Source organism: Tursiops truncatus, chromosome 1, assembly GCF_011762595.2.
Source record: "Tursiops truncatus isolate mTurTru1 chromosome 1, mTurTru1.mat.Y, whole genome shotgun sequence".
In the NCBI taxonomy this organism is placed as follows: domain Eukaryota; kingdom Metazoa; phylum Chordata; class Mammalia; order Artiodactyla; family Delphinidae; genus Tursiops; species Tursiops truncatus.
In genome coordinates, this window is record NC_047034.1 from 167,211,304 (window position 1) to 167,234,173 (window position 22,870).

Genomic DNA, 22,870 nt, shown 5'->3' on the forward strand with positions numbered 1-22,870 from the left:
GTGTACCGATTGTACTGATGAGTAAGTAAACGGAGGCACAGAGAGGTGAGAGTCGTTTGCTAAAGGGTACCACACTTAATGCATAGGTTTCACCTAGTTATATAATTGTCTGAAATTCTTTTTCTTTGAAAATTTGAAGGACTTACTGTATCTTTCAATGTACCATTTGTCCAAAGCCCTTCTTAGGCAGTTTTTGTCCCTTCCACTTTTGGTAGCTTGTTAAGATCTCTGTCCACAGCATCGTGACACCTCACCCTGTGCAGGTCCTAATTCATTTATTGCTCGGGGGGTTCTGTGGAAGCCATGCACATGTGTGAGGGCAGGGGACTGCCAGCTTCCCTGTTTGGGTGTCCTGGCTGGGCCATTTCACTGGAGAATTCTCACTTTGATTATCCCTTCTTGGACTGCTCAGATTTCTCCATAAGGATCTTTCATTCTCCTGCCTGGAAAATGCAGAGCTGGCTGTCACTTCCAGGGCTGTAAAGAGGAGGGCTTGGGAGTCTCTGCATTCTGTATGGAAACATTCACTTATCCGCATCTCAGCGCACTACCTCTTATCTCAGCTTTGTGTCCCCCAGTGCAGAGGCCTTAGGTTTTATATCATCAGAGAAGCTTGTGTTGTCTTTTGTGGATAGCGGGCACAGGTATCTGTAGGGTGTATAGAAGGGCAACTCAGAATTTTAACTGCCTCTTAGATAGTCTTTTAGTCTGTTCTCTTCTGGGTACCCCTAATTCCTGGATTTGTGGGGCCAGTTCTGTGTAGTAAGTGGGTTAATGTGTAGTAAATTGGGTTACTTCTTTTGTCAGCTTAGAATTCATTTTTCTTGTCTTATCCATCCACCTTTCAGCTTCTAAAATATTTGTTCCTGTTGTCCCATCTGTTTTCTTTTATCCATCATTATGATTTTGTATCTTTAGAAAAGGTCCCCTTACTGTGGTTTAATGGTGTTTCAGGAGGAACTGGAAGTAAATGCAGTTTTAAAACATTTTTATCAGGCTTCCCTGGTGGCGCAGTGGGTGGGAGTCCGCCTGCCGATGCAGGGGACGCGGGTCTGTGCCCCAGTCCGGGAGGATCCCACGTGCCGCGGGGCGGCTGGGCCTGTGAGCCATGGCCGCTGGGCTTGCGCGTCCGGAGCCTGTGCTCTGTGACGGTGAGAGGCCCGCGTACCGCAAAAAAAAAAAGAAAGAAAAAAACATTTTTATCTGGAAGTCCATGTTTGCATTTTTATATTCTAAAGCCTGTGTATATTTATCATGGATTTTGTGTGAATTAATAATGGATTATATATTCCATTATATGATTGGCTACTATCATAATGTTTAGCATTTACTGCAGATATTCCTTATCCATCAGGCTTTCTTATCCATTTCATTTTATATTCATTTAATGGTTAACAACTTCCTTAACTACCTTGTTTATTATACCTGTTTACTAAGCAGCTGAGCAGTTAAAAAAGCAGTTTTTTAGTTTATTTTTTTACAAGTTCTTTGGATATTGTGTGCCCCCAAAGTATTAGAGTTTGAACTAGATTTTGTCGGGGAGGGGATTTATCCAGAATCTAAACTCATTGTTAACTAGATTTCTATTTTTACCAGAAGAATCTTTGGGGATTAGGTTATCGAATTATGTTTGGTGAATTCAATCTCTCATGACTAGTTTGATCTTGTATTGGGAGATGTTGCTTACAAAATGATTTTAGTTTATTGGCTTTCTTTTAAGATTTAAGAAGCAATGTTATATATTGCAGGATACAAGTCTAATTTCTAAAAATTCATATGTCACAAGTAAAAGTTTATTGTGGTGAGGTCGAACTATTCAGATACATTAAATCATGGTAGTTATTAAAATGATGTGAAACTAAATTTAGAAACATGACTAGGGGTAGAGTAGAGGACTTTCTGATTAATACTGACTTGGAAGTATTTAATATTGACTGCAGTATTTAATTTCTGACTGCAGTGAAGTGACTTATTAAGATACATTGCTGATTTTAGAAATAAACTTGCGTTCTTCTCTAATTACCTGAGTAATGCACATCTTACAATACAGCCAGTCATAAAGTAAAAGCAACCTTACATCAAAACAAGAGGCAGTGTATCCAGAGAGTCTGTGGAATCCTGTTTAAAATATGTGTTTGTGTATTTGCATTATTGTTTCCTATATTCTCCCTTTATGAACCAGATTGGGTTATAACATATGTATACAGAGGAACGGTCCCTTTAAAAAAAAAAAAAAAAAAAGGAAACCACTTAAAAAGTATAATTGCCCTGGAGTTCTTTCTTTCTTTTCTTTTTTTTAAATTAATTAATTAATTAATTAATTTTTGGCTGTATTGGGTCTTCGTTGCTGTGCGCAGGCTTTCTCTAGTTGCGGCGAGTGGGAGCCACTCTTCGATGAGGTGCACAGGCTTCTCATCGCGGTGGCTTCTCTTGTTGCGGAGCAAGGGCTTGTGGCACGCGGGCTCTAGAGCGCAGGCTCAGTAGTTGTGGTTCACGGGGTTAGTTGCTCCGTGGCATGTGGGATCTTCCCGGACCAGGGCTCGAACCCGTGTCCCCTGCATTGGCAAGCGGATTCTTAACCACTGTGCCACCAGGGAAGCCCCAGGATAGCATTTTAAAGTAAGTTTTCATAACCTCAGAGGAAATTTGTTAACAGCCTACTCAGAAATAAAGTTAATTTTTACATTGTGATCTATTTTCTCTGGTAATAAGTATATTAAAGCAAAGTAATCATTTCTTAGGATCAGTCAAAGCTCAATAAGAGGTGACGGATGGAAGTTAAGAAGATGCATTTTGAGGCATTAGAAATTATGGGGTTTAGATGAGAGAGGTCTGGTTTCATATCCTAGCTCCATTATCCACCAGTTGTGGTGACCCTGGGTGTATTAATTTCTCTGATTCTTGGTTTATTTATTGTTATAAAACACATAAAGCAAAGAATCAGGATACTGCATTTAGAAAGCCCCTGGCTTTTTTACTCATGTAAACATGCAAGTATCTTGCGAATGGGGGTAGAAACACATTTTCCTTTGGAAACTTAAAGATGGTTTTCTGGGTAAAGAACCATATAGGTACTATATGCAGTTCACGAATTATCTATTGGGAACAGCTGAAGCAATAGAAACTGGAGCCACAAGCACAGTGAGGGGTTGAGTGAGGAGAAAGGGCCTGAAATGCTGGAAGTATCAGTCAGCCAAGGAGGGGCTGCTGAGATTGAGGGTCACTGCCATCTGGGCGTTCCTGTGATCTTCAGAGGAAATGAAGGGTAGTGGTGACTAGCACTCTGCTTATTCTCTTCTAGGATCTTTAAAGATCCACGGGGTTCAGGGTGTTTGCAGTAGTAATAGTCAATCGACTGGAGATGGTTTTACGATTGAACAGTAGATTGCTTTACTATTTAAGCGTGAGTCTCACACAACGTTGAAAATAGCATTTCAATTCGGGATGAATTTAGTAAAGTAATAAGGTAAAACGGAGAAAATACATCCTGCAGGAAATCGTGGCATTTGAATGTGGGCGGAGATGAAATACAGACGAAATACTGTTAAACAACCCCTGGGGTGGCACAGGGACACCAGGATCCCTGGAAGCCCTTTTAGTGCTTCCTTCACTGGTAGGAAGAAAGGCCTAGATTAAGGACAAAGGAATGGCTGGCTTCTTTAGAATTAGATGAAACTAAAAATTTAGAGACTTTGAAACTAAGGAAAGAGAGAATTACAGTACTTTAGAACAGAAGGAAAAGAGGCCCTACAAATTTGTCTTAAGTTTAAGAAATATAAAATAGATTTTTGGAGGGTATATATTGATTTTTTTTTTAACCTTTTCTCTCTACTCCGGCCCCCCCCCCCCGCCCTTTTTGACTTAGGGGAGTTATGCATATCTGAAAATGAAAGAAGGCTTGTTTCTAAAGAGGCTTGGAGCAAACTGCAGCAGTACTTCCCAAAGGCTCCCGAGTTTCCAAGTTACAAAGAATGCTGTTCACAGTGCAAGGTGCTGCACGCTGTCCTGACATCTGTGGAAATTATAATGCCACCTCCCTGGATTGACTTCCCAGGAGAATTGACATGCACTCTTGGTAGGGGTTAGGGAGGAGGCAGGTCCTGTGCTGTCAGCAGGAGATGGTTGATTGCTTCCTGCTTCCTTCTCTTTCAGATTTTAGAAAGAGAAGGAGAAGAAAATGAAGCCTTGCATAAGATGATTGCAAATGAGCAAAAGACTTCTCTTCCAAATTTGTTCCAGGACAAAAACAGACCATGTCTCAGTAACTGGCCAGAGGTATAATGATTCCCACAAGGGATAGAATTCATCTCACCTTTGTAAGACCCTTGCCAAATTCCTGATGAACAGTGGTTTCAGAACAACTGAGAGCTTCTCTAATTCTCATTTGTATAGTTTTCTTATCCCGGGGATTTTACTCTTAGTTCTGGTTGCTTGGTAGAGGGCTGTATTTCCATTTTATTTATGAAGCTTGAAAGAGGAAAACCACAGTATATGGAGACATTTTCCCTATAGGATTTAGGTTAAGAATGCAGTGAATTAATGGATACTTTCGTCTGATTTTTCTATTCTAGGACACGGATGTCCTCTACATTGTGTCACAGTTCTTTGTAGAAGAATGGCGAAAATTTGTTAGGTATATACCAAAAATTTTCTATTTCCTTTTTTATTGTTGATTTTATTATTTTTAAGAATTCATGGATCCTGATCGTAGTACCTTACTTTTACTAGCATATACTGAAAGTTTTATTTTCTAATAATCTAAATGAATAATCCTGAGAAACACATTAATTACTATCATTAAAATATATCTCTAATTTAAAAATAATCATCATAAAAAAATCTTCTCTTTAGTCATGCAATAGTGAAGTATATTGATCCTCCTTGTTTCATTTGAGTAGAAAACCTACAAGGTGTAGTCCTGTGTCATCAGTTGGAAACAGTGCTCTTCTGTGTCCTCACGGGGGACTCATGTTTACATTTGCTTCCATGACCAAAGAAGATTCTAAACTGTGAGTTTCTTCTCTTCATGTGATTTTTTTTTTCTTCTAGTGATTAATAGAACGTGTTTAGGAAGTTTCTCGTCTGACATAAAGAGTCTGTTTTAAGAATCTGTTTGAATTGTGGGGTTATTTCCTCTGGTATTCTCTGCTAGGTGGAGCACTAGCCTTTAAAAAAAAAAAAGACTGCTTCTCCATAAAAATCAAGAGGCTGCCTGAGGCTGCCTTGCTCTTGTTCCTCCCTTCTCCTTCCTGGAGCCCTGCTTTCTCCTTCCAAGCTGCTGGTACCCAGGACAGTGCCTCTAGGTTACATCATATAGAATTTATCCCCCTGTAGCTAAGTTCTTTACTCAACTTCAGTTTTCGAGGTTTAGCCATGTTGATCCATGTATTGATAACTTCAGTCCATTTTGTTTTACTGCTGTTGTAACATTTTTTTGTATGAAAAAACTACTGTTCCTTGTTGATGTATCTTTTCCTTCTTAATTTATTCGTATTAAATATTGGTTTTGATAATTCTGGTTTAGAGATGGAGTATGTCCTTGTGTCTTAAAGCATGTTGTGTTTTTTTGCACAGTATAGCTCTCATATGGCCCAGTGAGTGGCAAATGATACAAAAGCTCTTTGTCGTGGATCATGTAATTAAAATCATGAGAACTGAAGGAGGAGATGCAGACCTTTCAGAAACACAGTATATTTCTGAGCCTAGTAAGTTTTCATATCGCTCTTGGTTTATGTAGTTAAAAGTTGGCGTTTTAAGGGGGAAGGAAAGAGTATGTCAATATTGTATTTTCTACTTAAAGATCATGTGGTGTTCCAAAGTATATTCCGCAGATGGGAAGTATCACATAATTACCTCATTATTAGTATGTTTGTCGACAGTAAATGGATTTCCTTATTTGCATACAATAGAATACAACGGTTAACAGAAAATATGAGTAATATTTTGATGAATACACTCTGGTAACTTTGATATGTTCTTTTAGATCTTTCATTCTTTGACAGTAATTCCTCAACCACTGCTATTTTTTTTTTAAAGAACTCTGTCCAGAATGTAGAGAAGGGTTATTGTGTCAACAGCAGAGGGACCTGCGTGAATACACTCAAGCCACCATCTACGTCCATAAAGTCGTGGATAATAAGAAGGTACCAGTCCCTCTTGTGGTCGTGCCTAGTAATGATCAAGCTTGCCTTTTGACTTGCTGTTGGATTTTCACTGAGGATGGCCTAGGGTTGCCTTATTTTTTTTTTGGTGGGAGGGGATTGTGCAGGCGGAGCCATTGGACTAGAACTGAAAAGGAATAGTTATGTGATTTATGTGGATCTAGTCAGTTATTAATCGAAACACAAGTATTGATTGAGTGTCAGCCGTGTGCTAGGAATGGTCTTGGTGCTGGGGATACAGGTGGTGCAGAAGACAGAGAAGTTACCTACCGTCAAGAATATTTGTACCTAGTGAGGTAGATCAAGAATAAGCCCATAAATTCATAAGATAATTTCAGACAAGAACAAGTATTTTGAAGGAAATCTAGCAAAGTAAAGCGAGAGATGGATAGAGGCGGAGGTGCATTGTTAGATAGGGCATGGGTATGAAAGGTACGTCAGAGGAGGAGTTGTTTTACCTAAGCATTAACTGTCAGAGAGTCAGCCTGTGACGTGTAGTGCAGGCAAAACCGTAAGCCTAATGTGCTCAAGCAACAGAGTAAGTTGTATCTAGAGCAGCACTGCCCAGTGGAGCTTTCTGCAGTGATGGAGATGTTCTGTATCTACACCGTAGCCATTAGCCGCATTTGACTGTGGAGCACTGAAATGTGTCTAGGGTGACTTGAGGAACTGAGTTTTTAATTCACTTTAATTTAAATAGCCATGTGTCACCTCTGGCTACCACAGTGGACAGCACTGGTCTAGAGAGAAGTTTCTTCCAAGGAGGGAAAGTGATAGGTGATGAGGGATCAAAATTTATCGGCCTTTATACATCACACCAAGGATTTGGCATCTTAGTCTAAGCGTAGATGTAAGCCACTGGAGTTTCAAGAGAGGTCATGGTGTGTTCTCATTTATGCTTTCAAAAAGTCACCCTGGCCATTGTGTTTGGAGTTGGTAAGGGCATAACGGAAAGAAGGACGGCCAGTTTAGAGCCTCTTGCATTTTTTTTTATCTATTAAAGGGTAGGTGAAGTGGACAGATTTGGGTATAATTTGGGAGCAGGGGTGTTGCTGTGGATTGTTTTTGGAGCATTTTCACCATATTAGGAATGGCTCTTAGGTTAGATCCTGACCTATATCTCTGGACATCTTGTTAATTTGATTCCAAGGTTTTGGGAATTAAAGACAAAATAGAATGTGTTTTATTTGATGATAGTTACCAAACGCATTATTTTAGAAGGGTAACTTACAAATTATGCTCTAATGGTCTAGGGTTTTGCTTCACAAGTTGAATTAAGGCCTCATTTCCTAATTTGCTGAGAAAATGAAGTTGAGTAAAAATGTCTCAATTTTTCCCCTAGAATTTTCTTATATCTTTTGTACCTATTAGTGCATGTATATATTGGTATCTAGTACAAAATAGTATCCAATTTAGGTAAAGTTTTATTATTATTTTTTAGTTTGATAGCAGTATTTCATCCATCCTTCATTTTCTCAGTCTCAAGGAGCATTGGGACTCCTGTCTGAACTTGAAAAGGCTTGACGATCAGTGTACTAGGGAAAATGTAGAGCAATTTTGAACTTCTACAAAATAACATCATTGTAAAATCTGATAACTGTTCTGCAGAGACCGCTTACATTTATGGCAAACACATTAAATACAAGAATAAATCATAGGGTAAGAACTAACATGTTAAAAGAGCACAGAAAAGAGAGAGAGCCCTTGAGTCTTGATCCTCTATCTGATCTATTACCCCACCATTGAAAAAGGTGTGCTTCCTCTTGATAAAGGTGGCCAGTCAAAGCCCCACAGCTGGGCTTCCCTGGTGGCACAGTGGTTGAGAATCTGCCTGCCAATGCAGGGGACACGGGTTGGAGCCCTAGTCTGGGAAGATCCCACATGCTACAGAGCAACTAAGCCCGTGTGCCACAACTACTGAGCCTGCGCTCCAGAGCACGCGAGCCACAACTCCAGAGCCCGTGTGCCACAACTACTGAAGCCCACGCGCCTAGAGCCTGTTCTCCACAACAAAGAGAAGCCACCACAATGAGAAGCCCGCACACTGCAACAAAGAGTAGCCCCCGTTCGCCACAACTAGAGAAAGCCCGCATGCAGCAACGAAGACCCAACGCAACCAAAGATAGATAAATAAATGTATTTAAAAAAAAAAATTTTTAAAGCCCCACAACCTCCATAGCTCGCCTTCCTAGGGTCTGACCTACTTTTCTGTCTTTTCCTGACGCATTCAGGTGATGAAGGATTCAGCTCCAGAGCTAAATGTGAGTAGTTCTGAAACAGAGGAGGATAAGGAAGAAGCTAAACCGGATGGAGAAAAAGATCCAGATTTTAATCAAGTATGTGTTGAAGCTGCTCTTCATTGTTGCACCTTTTGCTGTTCTGAGAGCGGTCACTCTAAGCTCTTGGACATCTCTGCGTAGCCTATGCAGGATGTCGGTTCTCAGGACCCCTTTTTTTCCCGCTTTCCTGCATTGGGTAGCATGCTGTAGCTGCCCTGATTTCTCAGAAAAGCCATGGGCTACATTACTCTACAGTTACTATGTGCTATTAAGCCAGAAAGGCTAAAATATACTGAAATGATTCACTTTTTACCTGGAAAGAAAACTTAAACTAACCCATGTCTTGGCTTGTTGCTTAATCATGGAATCTTTGTGTATGAAAAAATTATTAAACTCAGATTCCCTGACTACAAGGAAAACACACAGTAGCCTTTATAATATTGGAGTTTATAGAAGAGACTTTCGGGTCTCTTCCATGTTAGGCAAATTACTAGAATCGGCATTAGTCTTTCATTTTTCTTCTATTAAAATTACCTATTTTCTGTGTATTTTGTTACGGTATTTCTACCCCCTTTTATTTGGTTGCTTGATTATATCCTGCATGTTCACAGTGATGTTGGAGAAAAATGTCAAGAACAGGAAATAATGTGGGCATATGTTTGGTTGATATATGATGTAGATAAGTTTAGCTTCTCAAAAAGTCAGACCATTATACACCAGAATATTCTAGATTTACCTTAAATTCATGGAATTTCTACTCTAATTAGAGTTTAGCTTTAATTAACTAATTAGAGATATTTGTGTTCTTTCTTTACTACTAAAAAATAGTGTAGTCGGATTATGGTTAGCATCCTCCCTGAAGGAATGAAAGTGATAAAATGGCCGTCTGCTGTATCTGTTACAGAGCAGAGATTATCTGGGTTTCTTGGCCTCTCTGTGTATACATACTGATACTGTTACTTCATTTTCAACTGTGATTAAGAAAGTCTGAAAAGCACTCTTGACTTGAATCTTGGTCTCCCTGAGGAAGATGTTACTTGTAGCTTCCCAACTGGCATAAAGAGATATGTCAGCATTTGTTGATTTTAAAACACCTTTGGAAGAATAAAGTCAGGCGCTGCCGACCGTGATCAGCCACTCCTCCCAAATTTGTGTTTCAGTCCCTCAGCCTTGGAGGGCCCCCTTGTCCCAGTGCTAACCAAATCCATGCATTTTATAGGGATGTAGGTTTTCAGTTTTGTGGGGATATTTTCCTATAATAAATAATGCCCTCATTAAAATTTATGTACAGGTATGCCTTCTGTTCCTCGGGATGGTTTTTGAGATTATTGAGTTAAGTAATATGTCTCTTGAATAGGAGTTTGCAAACATAACAAACCTTGTTTGTTGTCGACTTGTTTTATGTTCCCATCTCCTCTACAGTCCATTTTTCAAGTCAGATCTACAAGCTAGTGTATTTGCTTTTTCCATTGATATATTTTAAATAGAAGTGTTTGTGTCCATCCTGATTTAGGACTCCATTCTCTTTCATTTGCTTGGCCAGCAGTACCATGGTAGTTTATTGGTAGTTTGTTTATTAGTGGGAGTATGGTGTAATAATCAATTGGGAATCCCTATTCTTCTGGTAAACTTTGTAAATAAGTTTGTAAAGCTAGATATATATCTGTGTTCTTACTGTCCTTATTTCTGTCATTTCAAGCTTTACTTTTCAGCCTAAGAGTTATTTAGAAAACTTTTAAAAACGTTTTCAAGTGATTTCGATTTTTGGGAACTTTAACTGTTTTAATGTCTGGTTTTACCTATTATTGTCATACCCACAGCAATTTTTAAATTGCTGTTCTGTTCCTCAGATGCAGATGACAACAGATTTCACTTTTATAAATACGATAGAGAATATTTGTTGGGGAACATTGTTTTTTATGACATAATTATTTTTTGTACTTTCTTTTGTCTTCCTTCTCATTGTTGTATACTCTAGAATGTTTTAAACATTTTTGTCTTGCAAAAAAGGTGTAACCTTCCGTTTTGAAAAGAGTAGTTGGTCCCAGAAGAATGTCAAGAGTTTTCAGAATGTCGGCCTCCTCAAATCTTTTCTTTGTAATACGTTGCACTATCTCAATACAAAGCTTCTGTAATTGCTGTTTTAAATCCCTGTAATATAAAATGATGCATTTCTATTTGTCCTTAATGGAAATGAACAAATCCCCTTTCCTCTTTTCTCTAAGCTAGATCAACCCAGTTCCTTTGACTTTGACCTTATCTACAATTTAGGTTAATAATGTACCCAGTATTGGATATTACTTAGGTAATTGAAAGCCTTCTAAAACCAGTGGATTGCTTTTTGTCAGATAAGTTCAATTTAAATTCTGTGGATTTAAAAGAAATTCTGGGAAAGGCTTTTAGACCCATTAAAAAATATATCTTGCTTAATGTTCAGGGCTTTGTTATTTGGTTGTGTTTTATATTTCTGAAGTAAAATTTTAGGTTGTAGATATTTTCCCTTATATTCCTAATTGTGAAATTTAGGTCCAATTTCACCTTTTCTTGAATAGTTGAGATTGAGAAAAATGTGTCATGAATTTTTTTTTTTAACTCCCACCTTGTTTCTTATGTTAGAATCACCTGTGTGCCTCTTCAGATGCACAGCTAGAGCTGAATCTAGCGTTGTGTAGCACCTAGCCAGTGGCCTATCACCCTGAACAAACGCTCTTCTGTTTACCCCCTGATCCTCTCTGCTTTGTAAATCTCTGGAGCTCCATTGGTGATGCGTGGGTGGCATCTGTGTCCATAATGACCCCTAAACCGCTCTGATTATGCACACCTGACACTCAGTGACAGTCTCGGAAACCAGAGGCAGAGCCTGGGGGTTACCTCATCCAGATTTAATTAAACCAGGGGAAAAGATTATTTTAAAAATCTTGTTTCATTCATTCCCTGTCCTGGTTAGCAGAATAATCTTGACTGTTAACCTCTTGATGAGGCATTTATTGGAGTATTGTAGAAAGATACTTGGTTCTCGTCTATAAAAGGCTGGTACAATATATAGTATATACCCATATATATGCCTGTACTTTTTGCTGAACCATCTTTAGGTAAATTGTGCACATCATGGCATTCCACCTCCAAGTTCTTAAACCAACTTATCAGTAAAGACTGTGTCCTGTTTACCCAACCTCAGATTTCTTCACCTATCCCAAATGTGTCTGAAGCAATGTTCCCTCCTCAAACCAGCATACAATTAAGATATGCATTGTTTTGTATCAGTTTAGACTGTTATCCAGAACAGTTATCCTGCCTCCGCACCCCTTTCTTTCCCTTTTGACACTGACTGGATTAAATTTAATAATCCTAAAAATTTTTCGGTTTATCATAATTGTGTCTTTCTAAGGTCAAACTTATTTTGCTTTTAAATCTCCTTTTTATAGTACATACATTTTAAAATCCTGGAGCTTATATGCAGTTAGAAGTGTATTTTGTCGTTTAATTTTTTCAGTTTTGTCTGAGCCTGCTAAGAACCTCCAGCGAGTTCCTATTCACTGTTGATATTGAATTTCAAATGGTTAACAGTCTGATAAATACATTGCTTTTGCTTGCCTGATGAACTTTATGAGCACGGGTCACAGTGTGGGTAATTTCAGTGCTTTCTTTTTGTTCGGATCTTTATTATAGAGCAATGGAGGAACAAAGCGGCAAAAGATATCCCATCAAAATTATATAGCCTACCAAAAGCAAGTTATTCGGCGGAGTATGCGACATAGGAAAGTTCGTGGTGAAAAAGCTCTTCTTGTTTCTGCTAATCAAACATTAAAAGAATTGAAAATTCAGGTGAGGAGAATATAGCATTTGTTTAATTATGCTCTGAACTTGGAGGACCTTCCCGAGTTTCTGCTTTGCACCTAAGTATTAGGCCATTGAGAGAGGGCTTTTATGAGTTTAGAATAATGCTTGCAGGGTCACCAAATTAAAATAACTCTTTCTTTAGAAAGAGTTTCAAAGTTTTCAAAATAAGCCAAGAATCTTTCTGTGAAGATGAAAAGTATTTTGGGGATTCTGAAAACTTGAGCAGGTTCTGAGTAGCTTTCCAATAATAATGAGAAATGTCGAGAGCCATTTAACTTGTTACGTGTTGAGGTGGTTCTTTCTGGAGGTTCATTTTAGATCGTTCCCACTCTATCCCCCCCGCCCCCTCCATTGCTTTTGCACATCAACACAGTGGATGCATTATGAAAATGCCTCACGATACTGTTGTTTCCTGGTAGCAATACTAAAGTACTATAAATGAGCATGCCAATGGGACATCTCAAAACCCAGGAAAAAGAGGCTGATAAATTCAAGATGTACATGAAAAAAAATCTGGCCTCTTATCTGTTTTAGTCACTGATACGGATCCCAGAAGTTGACCGAATTTCCCTCTCTGCTGCTTTCATGCGGCCTGGTTTACTGGTTCTGCATTTTCCCTCACTGCTGATACTTATCGTTGTAATTGAGGCAAAAGTATAGGCTTCCTTTGAGGGTGTGATGTGTTCCAGATTGTCCCGGGAACAGTATTTCCCTTGGTTGAACCCATGGCTCTGAAAATAAATGTGTTGGCCTGATAGCTTTACTCTGTTATTGTAGCTTTTACATCTGAGAAAGCTTGTTTCTATCACCGGCGTTCTGCCTGTCAGTGGTAAACCTCGAACATTCAAAACCTTTAAATTACAAAAAGAGCCCCTGTGGATAAAGACATTTTCAAAGCCTGTGCTGCTTTTTATTGTGGACTACCCTTTTTAAAGAATAAATCAAAAGTCAGCAGAAATAACCTCTGTCTGTGAGCATGTTACCTGCACAAATGAGTTGCTAGAAGGCAGCAGCTGTTCACAGGACAGCCCCCAAACGCGCTCTCCTTGGATGGCTCCTTTGCCGTGTCCCTCCTCTCATCTCCCGTCCTGGCTTCGAGGACCACTGTGATCTAAACAGTCCAAAGAAAGGGCAGTGAAGTGTAATTTCCCTTCAGTGATCCGTGGTGGTAGCTTCGAAAGCTCCCACTAGATGGGACCTTTTTGCCCAGCAGCCTGAGCACTGTTAGAGCTTGTGGTGGGCGTGCATGTGAGCCTCAGCCGGTGGTGGGGGGTGACTTTTTAAGCATGTAGTGCATTTTTTTTATGTTTCATGGAGCCTGTCCTCTAGGGTATACTACATTTCCAAGTTAATAGGATGGCAACTACACCCATTTATAGTTGCTTAATTCATCCACCTATGAGGCCATAAAGTACAATTTATCCATCTCCTTTCTCGGAATATGCTTGGTGTTTAATTGTCTTATTCCATTTTCCCAAAGAGAGGTTTTGAGTGGGTAGTATTGCTTGCTTTAGAAAGGAGGGAATTTTCCTTATTGCATTTCCTTATTTCAGCCACACACTCACACCCCCGTGGCAAGCAGCATGGAGCCGCTCACCTTGTAGGAACAGAGTTTTCATTGTTCCTTTTATGCCCCACAGATCCACAGTGCTGCGCCCGCTTGTTAAACAGACCTATAGAATGTTAATTCTTCTGAAGCATTCTCCTAGCACTTACGGTTTATGAATTATTATTATACAGGGCACAGGCCTCCATGCCTTTGGCCTGTTCCCTCATTCTGAAATACCGTTTTCTCCTCACTAGTAAGCACTGTTCATCTTTCACAACATCTTTTCTGCAAAACCTGTCTTGGCCTTCAGCCACACAGCTAACTGCTCCTTTCTGTGTGCTCCGCTAGGAGCAATGTGTACTTTCTGCCACCATCTTCACTGCTTGGTTTTGTCCTCTCGACCTCTCCGGGGTGGGATTATTCACTTTGTATTTCCAGTACCTAGCACGGTAGTCAGCACATGGTGTGATAAATCTTCATGAGTTGCTGAATGAATTGAAATGTCCTTGTCTGTGCACTCAAAATATAAAATATGAGCCTCCACCCCTCAGAGATGGAACTCGTGTCTAGAGGTATTTGCGGTTGGTCCAATGTTGTGTGGTGGTGCAAAGACCCTGTGCATCCCACTTAGGCGTGTGAACTAGCATTCCTACAGTCATGCAGCTGTGACATTGCCCACATTAAGTTGGTATCAGACACTTCCTCTGTAACTGTGCTTTCTTCTTCATGGGTCATATTTACTGACTGGGGCTGTTGCCTCTGCCTGATGCCCGTGTGCTGGGCTGCCTTCGGTAGAACTGTCCCGTCGTTACTTCTCATGTACCAGAAATAGGCTCATTGCTTCATACACAGATCGTTGATGATGTCACTGCACTGTAGCTACAGATCCCTGTTTAATCAGTCTCTGCTTGCTTCTGAGAGCCTGATGTCCTTTTGAGAAGTCCAATTATGAACCTGGCCTAACAGTTAGGGAGGAGGCCAGTGTTGTTATCCCTGTTGTTATTTACCTGTGTACTATTATTAAAATCACTTTTCTGGTCACAGTCTTCCCAGCTGGAAAGCTCTTGGGCCCAATCATATACACAGTTGGTTCAGGGCTGCTTGTTTTGTCTTTCCAGATTTTTCAAAGAGTAGAGGAATAGAGTGCATAAAAGGGTAGAATGGTTTCCCTGTAACATGGATATTGGTGTAATGAGATGCATGTAATGGAACATATTCAAGGAGTATGGCACTCAGTTATGCAGCATAATAAAATGAATACTCTAGAATACACCCAAGTGAAGAATTAGAACGTATCATTGAAGGGTACCTATGTGTGCCTCTCTGAGCCCAACTCCTCCTTACTTCGCACTGGTATTTACTCCCTGGACGTGATAAAAATTTTTCTGAATTTGAAAACAATGTTTAAGTATTATGCACAATAGTCTTTCTGAATGTATTCAACTTTTAAGACTTGGTTAGAACTGGGCTGGAGTATATGGCCCCTACCCTTAAGAAATTCATATTCTGGTTCCTAGAGGCAAGACTCGGTCTAAGAATATGTGACAGGCCCAATGGCTGAATTTTGTAGTCCGGCTGCTCACTAAGGGGATCAAAACGAGAAGAGTCCAGATAGCCTTCTGGTTAATTTAGAGATGGTCTTATGAAAGAATTTGGAATTGACTTGGTTATTAAAACGATGTGGAACCTGGGCATGATAGGAGTGACAGTGACGGCCTTGCTCAAGCCTTATTACCAGAGGAGCTGTCAGCCCAGCCCCACCTTCTGCTCCTTTGTTTTCTCCGCACCCCAGCCCGTGGAGAGGTGGTAAGATGCAGAAGACAAGGTCCTGTGGGTATAATTGTCTCCTAATTCTCTATCAGGCCTCCTAAGAATGTTCTCAGATGTATTGGAATTAGAGTCTCAATAGGAATTTAGCAAGCGAGCTGACTGTAAACTGTTGTATCTTTTGTATTCTGAAGTCTTTTATTTTGCCCTCAGAATCTATGCATTATTTCTTCAAATAGGGTATAAGTCTCAGTGTTTTGCTTTACACAAACTTTGTTTCCTTTATATTGGCACAGATCATGCATGCATTTTCAGTTGCTCCTTTTGACCAGAATCTGTCAATTGATGGAAAGATTTTAAGTGATGACTGTGCCACCCTCGGAACCCTTGGCGTCATTCCCGAATCTGTCATTTTGTTAAAGGTAGGTAACAGCTCTTTACCTGAGGGATTCTCATGTGTAAACCGCGTGCAGTGGTCGTTACAGTTACCTCAGGTTCTCGGCAGGGTGTGGTAAGAAGCTTCTGCTATGAGAGTTTTGCTGGCCTCTACATTCTCCATCTCTGGATGAGCCCTGAGAGACTTAGAGGAGGTCACAACATCATTGGGTCTTGTGGGGTTTAATAATTCTTGTTTAAAATAATCTAGATTTAACCTCCTCCGTAACTTTTGGATCAGCGAATTACTTAACCATATTTCTACTATTAAAGCATCTCCACCTTTCCTCATAAGTACAGGAAACGGACATAAGACACAAGTCTTGGCCACAATAGTCAAAATACTTTTGGTTGGCTTAATGGGATTCTTGTCCAGGGTATGGAAATTGGCTTTGGGGAAGAATGGATTTAGGAGAGGTAGGTGTGTTTTAGAAAGTAGGGGCTTCTGAGACTTTGTCACAGAAGAAGAATCATTCAACCACCCTCTTTAGACCAACCCTGCCTTCCCTCAGGGCCTGATTTTGTCACTTTCCTTTGCCTCTTTTGTTTCTTTATGGCTAGAAGCATGCCCCCTGCATGATGTGATGGAATATTTTTCAGGTTTTGAACTGTGAAATACGTTTTTCATACCGTAGAGCCTCAATTCTGGTCAGATAAAGTTAGGCCCTGGAAGTGGTCATGCAGACCCATATCTACCCCTACACACACACACCCCTACACACACACACACACACACACACCCTCACCCTGCTACCTACCCCCTGGAAATGATGATGCAGGCCCATATCTACCCCACACACACACACACACACCCCTCATCCTGCTACCTACCCCCTTCCTGTTTGCTTTTCTTGGAACTGTAGGTTCTGTGGAATTATTTTGAAAGCCTCTTTGGTTTGCTGAATCCTAAGGACGCTGTGTAAAATCCTAGAAACAGCCTGTGTAATTAAAGCTTTTGTACTTCAGATGGGCAGCTAGAGTCCATATTGGACATTGTCCTCTTGGCCCTTGTAGCTAATCCCACCGCAAGCTCAGACTCAGTGCTGGCTTCTGCCTTAACAAGGACGTGGGCATTTGTTGCTTGATGTTGAGGCGGGATGAAAATGTATTTTTAACCTAATTGGCATTTTTAGAGGACCATTCGGACTTGATTTCTGCCAACTCACGCTGTCATCACTGGCACCTTAAGTCATATCAGTTAGATCAGTGTTTAGTAACTCAGGGTATCTGAACCTTTCTGCATCTAAAGGTATTTGAGGAGCAGGAAGACAGTGCCACATCCAATGTGCAGTCTGTGCGGTTATCAGGGTATTGAGTCTAGACCCACCATTGACAAGGCATCCTTTGTTAATCCTGGACATTGCCAGCTCTGGTTTGAACCCTGTTTTCCACTGGACAGTGTTTGTATTTGTGTCTTGGAGCAACACACTGGTGGGCTCGGGACCAGCCTTTCGTGTGAGGTGGGTGGGACGTTATCCTCCTACTGGCTTCCACTCCCTTGTGGTTTTGAATTGTTTTCATTTGTTTTCTAGGCTGATGAACCAATTGCAGATTATGCTGCAATGGATGATGTCATGCAAGGTAAAGACCAACTTGTTTTGGGAATTTGTTGAGGAACTTGTTAAAGGAAGGTGGGATTATAGTTACTGATGCTTTCGTCTACAGTGCTTTTACTTTTAAACTTGAACAGAGCTTCTACATGTTAAGGTAGAATCTTACATTATTGCTCTGAAAAGATCTTAGTAAGAACGATATCTATGAAAATTTAGAAAGTGGAGAAAAACAGTACTAATTTACCATAGGAAACAAATGAATGTAAGCCTGCAGGTGAAAGAGGTCAACAAAAAGCAAAGCTAATTCAAATTGCAGAACCTCAGACAGGTACAGAGGAATTGGATGCCCTAGGTGCCTTTGAGCGTAAGAGTGAGGTCTAAACCTAAAGGCCGGTTGGAAGCTGTATGAGAAGCAGTTAGCTCACTACCTTGCAGATCCTCACAGCCCTTCCCTCATGTCACTGCCTCTTCTCAACCTGTAGAGTTTGTGTTTCAGCTCTTTGAAGAAATTAACCTAGAAGGGTGATAATGAGGCCCATTACCTACCAAACAGGGAGATCACCCACCAGCTCTTTCTTCAAATACTGGCAGCCCATCCCTTACCTCCCATAGTCGAGGGAAGGGATGATCCTCTGGGGAAATGGGCAATTCAAGAAAACAGCCTACGTATATTTTTAAAGACTGTTTCATCTCCCAGGTACCCTTGGGTTAAGCCCACCACTGCCCACCGAACAGTTTTTAGACATCTGTTTAGTACCTCACACTTAAATAGGTGGAAATGGACAGCTAGAGAGCACCAGACAGTTGAGCAAAGAGCATGAAACCAAAAGACGTCAGTCAACAGACAGAAAAAAAAGGAGCCCAGAGAAAATAGACAACACAGGAAGAATAAGAAAGCTTAAAAATTAACTATAAACAATACGAGAGAAAGAGCAAAATAGTCTATGTGTAAGGAACATTCAGAGAATAGAAAATAATTCATGAAAATTAAAAATGGGTGCACCAAGGGCCTGGTACAATAAAGTATAAATCTAGGGATAAGAAGACCCGAAAAGCATCTAGAGGTATGGAAGGAAAAACCACATTCACAGGATGAAGAGTCAGGAAGACAAACTAATGGACCAGTGCCCACAAGATTCTGAGGAAGAGTGAGTTTGAATCTAGAATTCTGTAACTAGACAGACTTTATTTTAACTTCACACTTGATGGCTCTTTGAATGTAAGACCTCAAATTTCTCACACACACCGTTTGCTGAGATACTCTGGGAGGGTGTGCTCTGTTAAATGAGAGAGTAAATCAAGAAAGAAGTCAACAGGGCTTCCCTGGTGGCGCAGTGGTTGAGAGTCCGCCTGCTGATGCAGGGGACGCGGGTTCGTGCCCCGGTCCGGGAAGATCCCACATGCCGCGGAGCGGCTGGGCCCGTGAGCCATGGCCGCTGAGCCTGCGCGTCCGGAGCCTGTGCTCCGCAACGGGAGAGGCCACAACAGTGAGAGGCCCGCGTACCACAAAAAAAAAAAGAAAAAAAAAAAAGAAAACAGTGGAACCCAAAAACATGGATCCAGCATAGGAATAGATGCCCTAGAAGCTGGTGAGGGGGAAATTCCAGGACGGAAGCTCTGCAGCAGGTGCTGAGCACACCCGATCCAGATTGGAGCAGTGGGATGCAGGCTTTGGCAAAGGATGTCCCCTGGGAAGAGTGGAAGTGATAGATGGCTGTCTTGAGGTTTACAGCTCTTTCAGAGTTTACACTTGAATTGGAGATAGTACAGAGAAAATGAAACACATAAATAATGCAGCAGTTACCAACCCCAGAAAGACAAAGTCATACCAGACAGGAACTGTAACCAAGGTACACCAGGGAGTTCAACTGTGAGCAGTATTATGTAATAAAAAATAATGTAAACATTGGAGATTAGCTTAGCAAAAAATGTCACTTTCAGGAGGATGGGTTCCGGGGGCAGGTGGTATGTAAGAGGTGGGAGAAGAACTAAATTTTTCTTTCCGTGAAATTATTAGATAGTATCTAAAATTATGAATTAGCAATATAAGCATGTTATTTAGAAATACAGAGGTTAAATACCAGAAGTGGCTGCAAGGGCTGAAAGTGGTTCCTTCTAGAGTGTGGGAATGGGAGGCGGAGGGGGAGAGAGGGCGATGGCCACATGGTTTTCTCCAGCCCCTCCCCCCATCATGCAGAATGTTGGCTCCAGTTATAACCCTTGTTCTCCCAGTATTTGTCTTTTGAGTGATGCATATGTATTGCTTTGATAAAATAAAAACAAAGAGAAAGATTTTCATTTGATTATTATCTATAACTTCAAAGGTAATGTTTATTGGTGAATAAGGTAATTAAAAGTTATTTTAAACTTTTCGTCTTTAGGCATTGAAGTGAACTTATTACTGTCGGTAGTGACAATCTTTTCAATTTGGAATTCTGTTTTTTTCCTTCCAGTGTGTATGCCAGAAGAAGGGTTTAAAGGTAAGTTACATTTGTCACGTTTTGTTCATGAATGTCAGAGTCATACTCTAATTTTCTATTAAAGTGAAGCCTATGATTTGATTTTAAAATTTAATTCAATCTGAGTCTCATGACTGAAATTAATTTTAGTTAAATGCATTTTTTATTCAAGCTTCTTCATTATCTGTATCAGCACTCAGGCCTCAGGCCTCAAATAGGGCCTGTGTGATAGACGTATCTACTTCCAGATGTCCATTCTGCTTTTTCTTTCTCATTTCGGGGGGGGGGCAGTTGGGGAATTAGCTGGTGGCATTTTGATTTTTATACTTAACCTTTTCAAATTCCTCCTGTCAGTCCCATCTTAGAGCAAAACAGTTTGTATGTAACTGATAAGAATTAGAGGAGAAGAATCTGCTGAATTATATTAGGTTCAGTGAAAAGGTTTCATCGATCTATTTAGAATTAGGCATTTTTTGGATTATTACTTTAAATGGATAAACGGCAGTGCCTTCTACTACATCTTGGCCACTATAGTTGTGCACATAGTCGAATCCAGACCTTTGACATTTACAGATTTAACTGTTGCCAGTTTGATTCTATGTGTCCTAGTCCAGAGGTCCGTGACAGGTTGCAACTTTGCCCAAGAATGAGGTTGAATCGAATACCGGGGTTTCTTTGCTAAAGCGAACAAGTGAGCCATGCTACTGGCCTAAATAAAGCCTCCCTCTCAGTGCGGCTTTTTGTCTACACGTTCCCACTACACAGAAACTCCTGATGTGGTTACAACAAAACATAAAGCAAAAAATTTATTTATGCAAAATGGCCATCAAATGAAAGCATGAGTAAAATGCGATGAACTTGTGTGAAGACAACTAACAGCCGCACGGCTCTCAACAGGAAGGTGCTTTAGCGGAAAACCTGGAGTCTGCTGATACTTTCTCTTACCCTTCAACGTCAAAAGGCTTCTGTGCTCATTTATTAAGTTGGATATTCCCTGTTGGTGATGCGTTCTTGGCAAATGGAATATATGAACTCTTACCTTGCAGTTCACAACTGTACCTCCACATGTGTTTCTTTTCCCAGGTACTGGTCTTCTTGGACATTAATCTTTTTGAACATTTGCTGACTGCTAAGAAATGACCAGAAAGGAAGAGGAGTTTGACATGTTAGGGCATTACAGAAAAAGTGGATTTAAGAATTAAACCATTACATGACTCCTCCGCAAGGCAGAAAACCATTCAAAAGTGACTGTCCCCAAATGCCTTATGTCAGATAAAGCAGATTGCACTGAAGGCCATCAGACTTGAAGGAAATGTTTCAAATTTTATATTTAAGGGGGGTGGGGGGGGAATGGGCAAGTAAAGACTGAAAAAGTTTAGTAGCAGTATCAGTAAATCATGTTTACATATGAGATTTATAGGCACGGGAGGGAATAAAAGTTCTGTTATATTTCCTTGCTTGAGTTTCATACCAGATGCATTGGTCCATAAAGGATTTGTATCACAGTAGATGGGACAACATTCTGCTCTGAACTAAAAGTAATTCTTTAGAGACATAACCTGCTTACCAATACCTGTCTTTGATTCATATTTTACTTTCAATAAAGCATGAAAGTGAAGAACTTGCCGTAATTGTGGAAAAGTGTCTTCAGAGTAGATTCCTCTCCGTGTCGGCTCCAGTGCACCTGCCTCACATCCTGCCCGCTGGTCTCTGACTTGGTGCTGGGAAAGGAGGGTGCACCTGCGTGTCTCCTGCAATGAGCCAAGGGATTGTGTCTCACTGGTGTCTTCAAAGGCTTTTTATTTCCATGCATTTCAGAAAGGATGGCGAATGTATTACATGTCATAGCATCCTCCGGTTTTACTGTTATTAAAAAGTGGGAAATCAAATACACCTTGCACTTTTGAGAAGTCTGACCACCTTATCTGAAGAGTAAAATGGCCTGAAATACATTTGGAAACTAACACGGTTCTTATATAAAGTTTCTTCTGCCCATCCTCCAAGTCCGCCATTTCTTGGATCTCACTTTTCTTGTTTTGAAAGCATTCTTCCGAAACACCCAGAAAGGATCTTTTAGATCACATTGTTCAAAAATGAAAAATAAATGTTCACGTGGAGTGTGCCCTGTCATCAGCTCAGGATTGTTGGTTAGCAACACGTGACCAAAGCAGGATTCGTTAGAATATCGGAGGATTTTCAAAGGAATTAAGACTGGAGTTTGTTTCACTGTTTCCTCTGAGTACGTATGTACAACTTTTCGGCCGAGATGCTGACTCAGGCGTCTCCTTTGCTAACACTTTATTTAGCCCTGGGTTTTGCTGGGCTTTTTTTTTTTTTTTAACCCCTCCCTTTTCTGAAAATTTAAACTGAAATACCGGATGGGGGTGTCAGGCTTCAATTTGAGGACCAGTAACCTTGGCAGCATCCCCTTTGAATAGATCTTTTTATCAGAATAATTATGGCTTTTTGGTAAGATTACAACTTCTTACCTGAGTTACCCCTCTGTGTTTGCAGTGTCTTCAGTCTGTACCCCCTGGGGAGGCAGGGGGTGTTTAATGAGTCTGTGTGGGAGAGTGCACTGCACACAGGACCCTCACAACCCATTCTAGGAACCTGTGGGCCCCACCCTCAGGTCAGCAAAGGGAAAGGAAGGACTTGAGGTCCAGGTCGTGAGCTAATCCTCATTTTTAGATCCCAACACCTGCAGTCCCCCGCCCCCCAATGGACCTGAACATAAAATAATAACATGCCAAGCAACTACTACTTTCCAAGGGTAAAGACTTGTGTGCAAGTTCACTTAGTACGTGATGCAGCTGCTTCCTCCTCC

The 22,870-nt window shown here is 40.6% G+C and overlaps 1 protein-coding gene across 4 annotated transcripts in view; it reads left to right on the forward strand.

The window, feature by feature from the left end:
- Window positions 1–21,669, forward strand: part of USP48 (ubiquitin specific peptidase 48) — a 66,915-nt gene extending 45,246 nt beyond the window's left edge. For all 4 annotated transcript variants that reach the window (XM_019938564.3, XM_019938565.3, XM_073794641.1 and 1 more), the window contains 12 exons: window positions 3,866–3,990; window positions 4,153–4,275; window positions 4,572–4,633; window positions 4,899–5,009; window positions 5,575–5,705; window positions 6,037–6,143; window positions 8,393–8,497; window positions 12,110–12,265; window positions 15,893–16,018; window positions 17,564–17,612; window positions 20,038–20,064; window positions 21,127–21,669. In XM_019938564.3, coding sequence (XP_019794123.1) covers window positions 3,866–3,990; window positions 4,153–4,275; window positions 4,572–4,633; window positions 4,899–5,009; window positions 5,575–5,705; window positions 6,037–6,143; window positions 8,393–8,497; window positions 12,110–12,265; window positions 15,893–16,018; window positions 17,564–17,612; window positions 20,038–20,064; window positions 21,127–21,149 — 1,145 coding nt within the window. In that variant the 3' untranslated portion in view covers window positions 21,150–21,669. The remainder of the gene's footprint in view (window positions 1–3,865; window positions 3,991–4,152; window positions 4,276–4,571; window positions 4,634–4,898; window positions 5,010–5,574; window positions 5,706–6,036; window positions 6,144–8,392; window positions 8,498–12,109; window positions 12,266–15,892; window positions 16,019–17,563; window positions 17,613–20,037; window positions 20,065–21,126) is intronic.
- The last annotated feature ends 1,201 nt before the right edge of the window (window positions 21,670–22,870 follow it).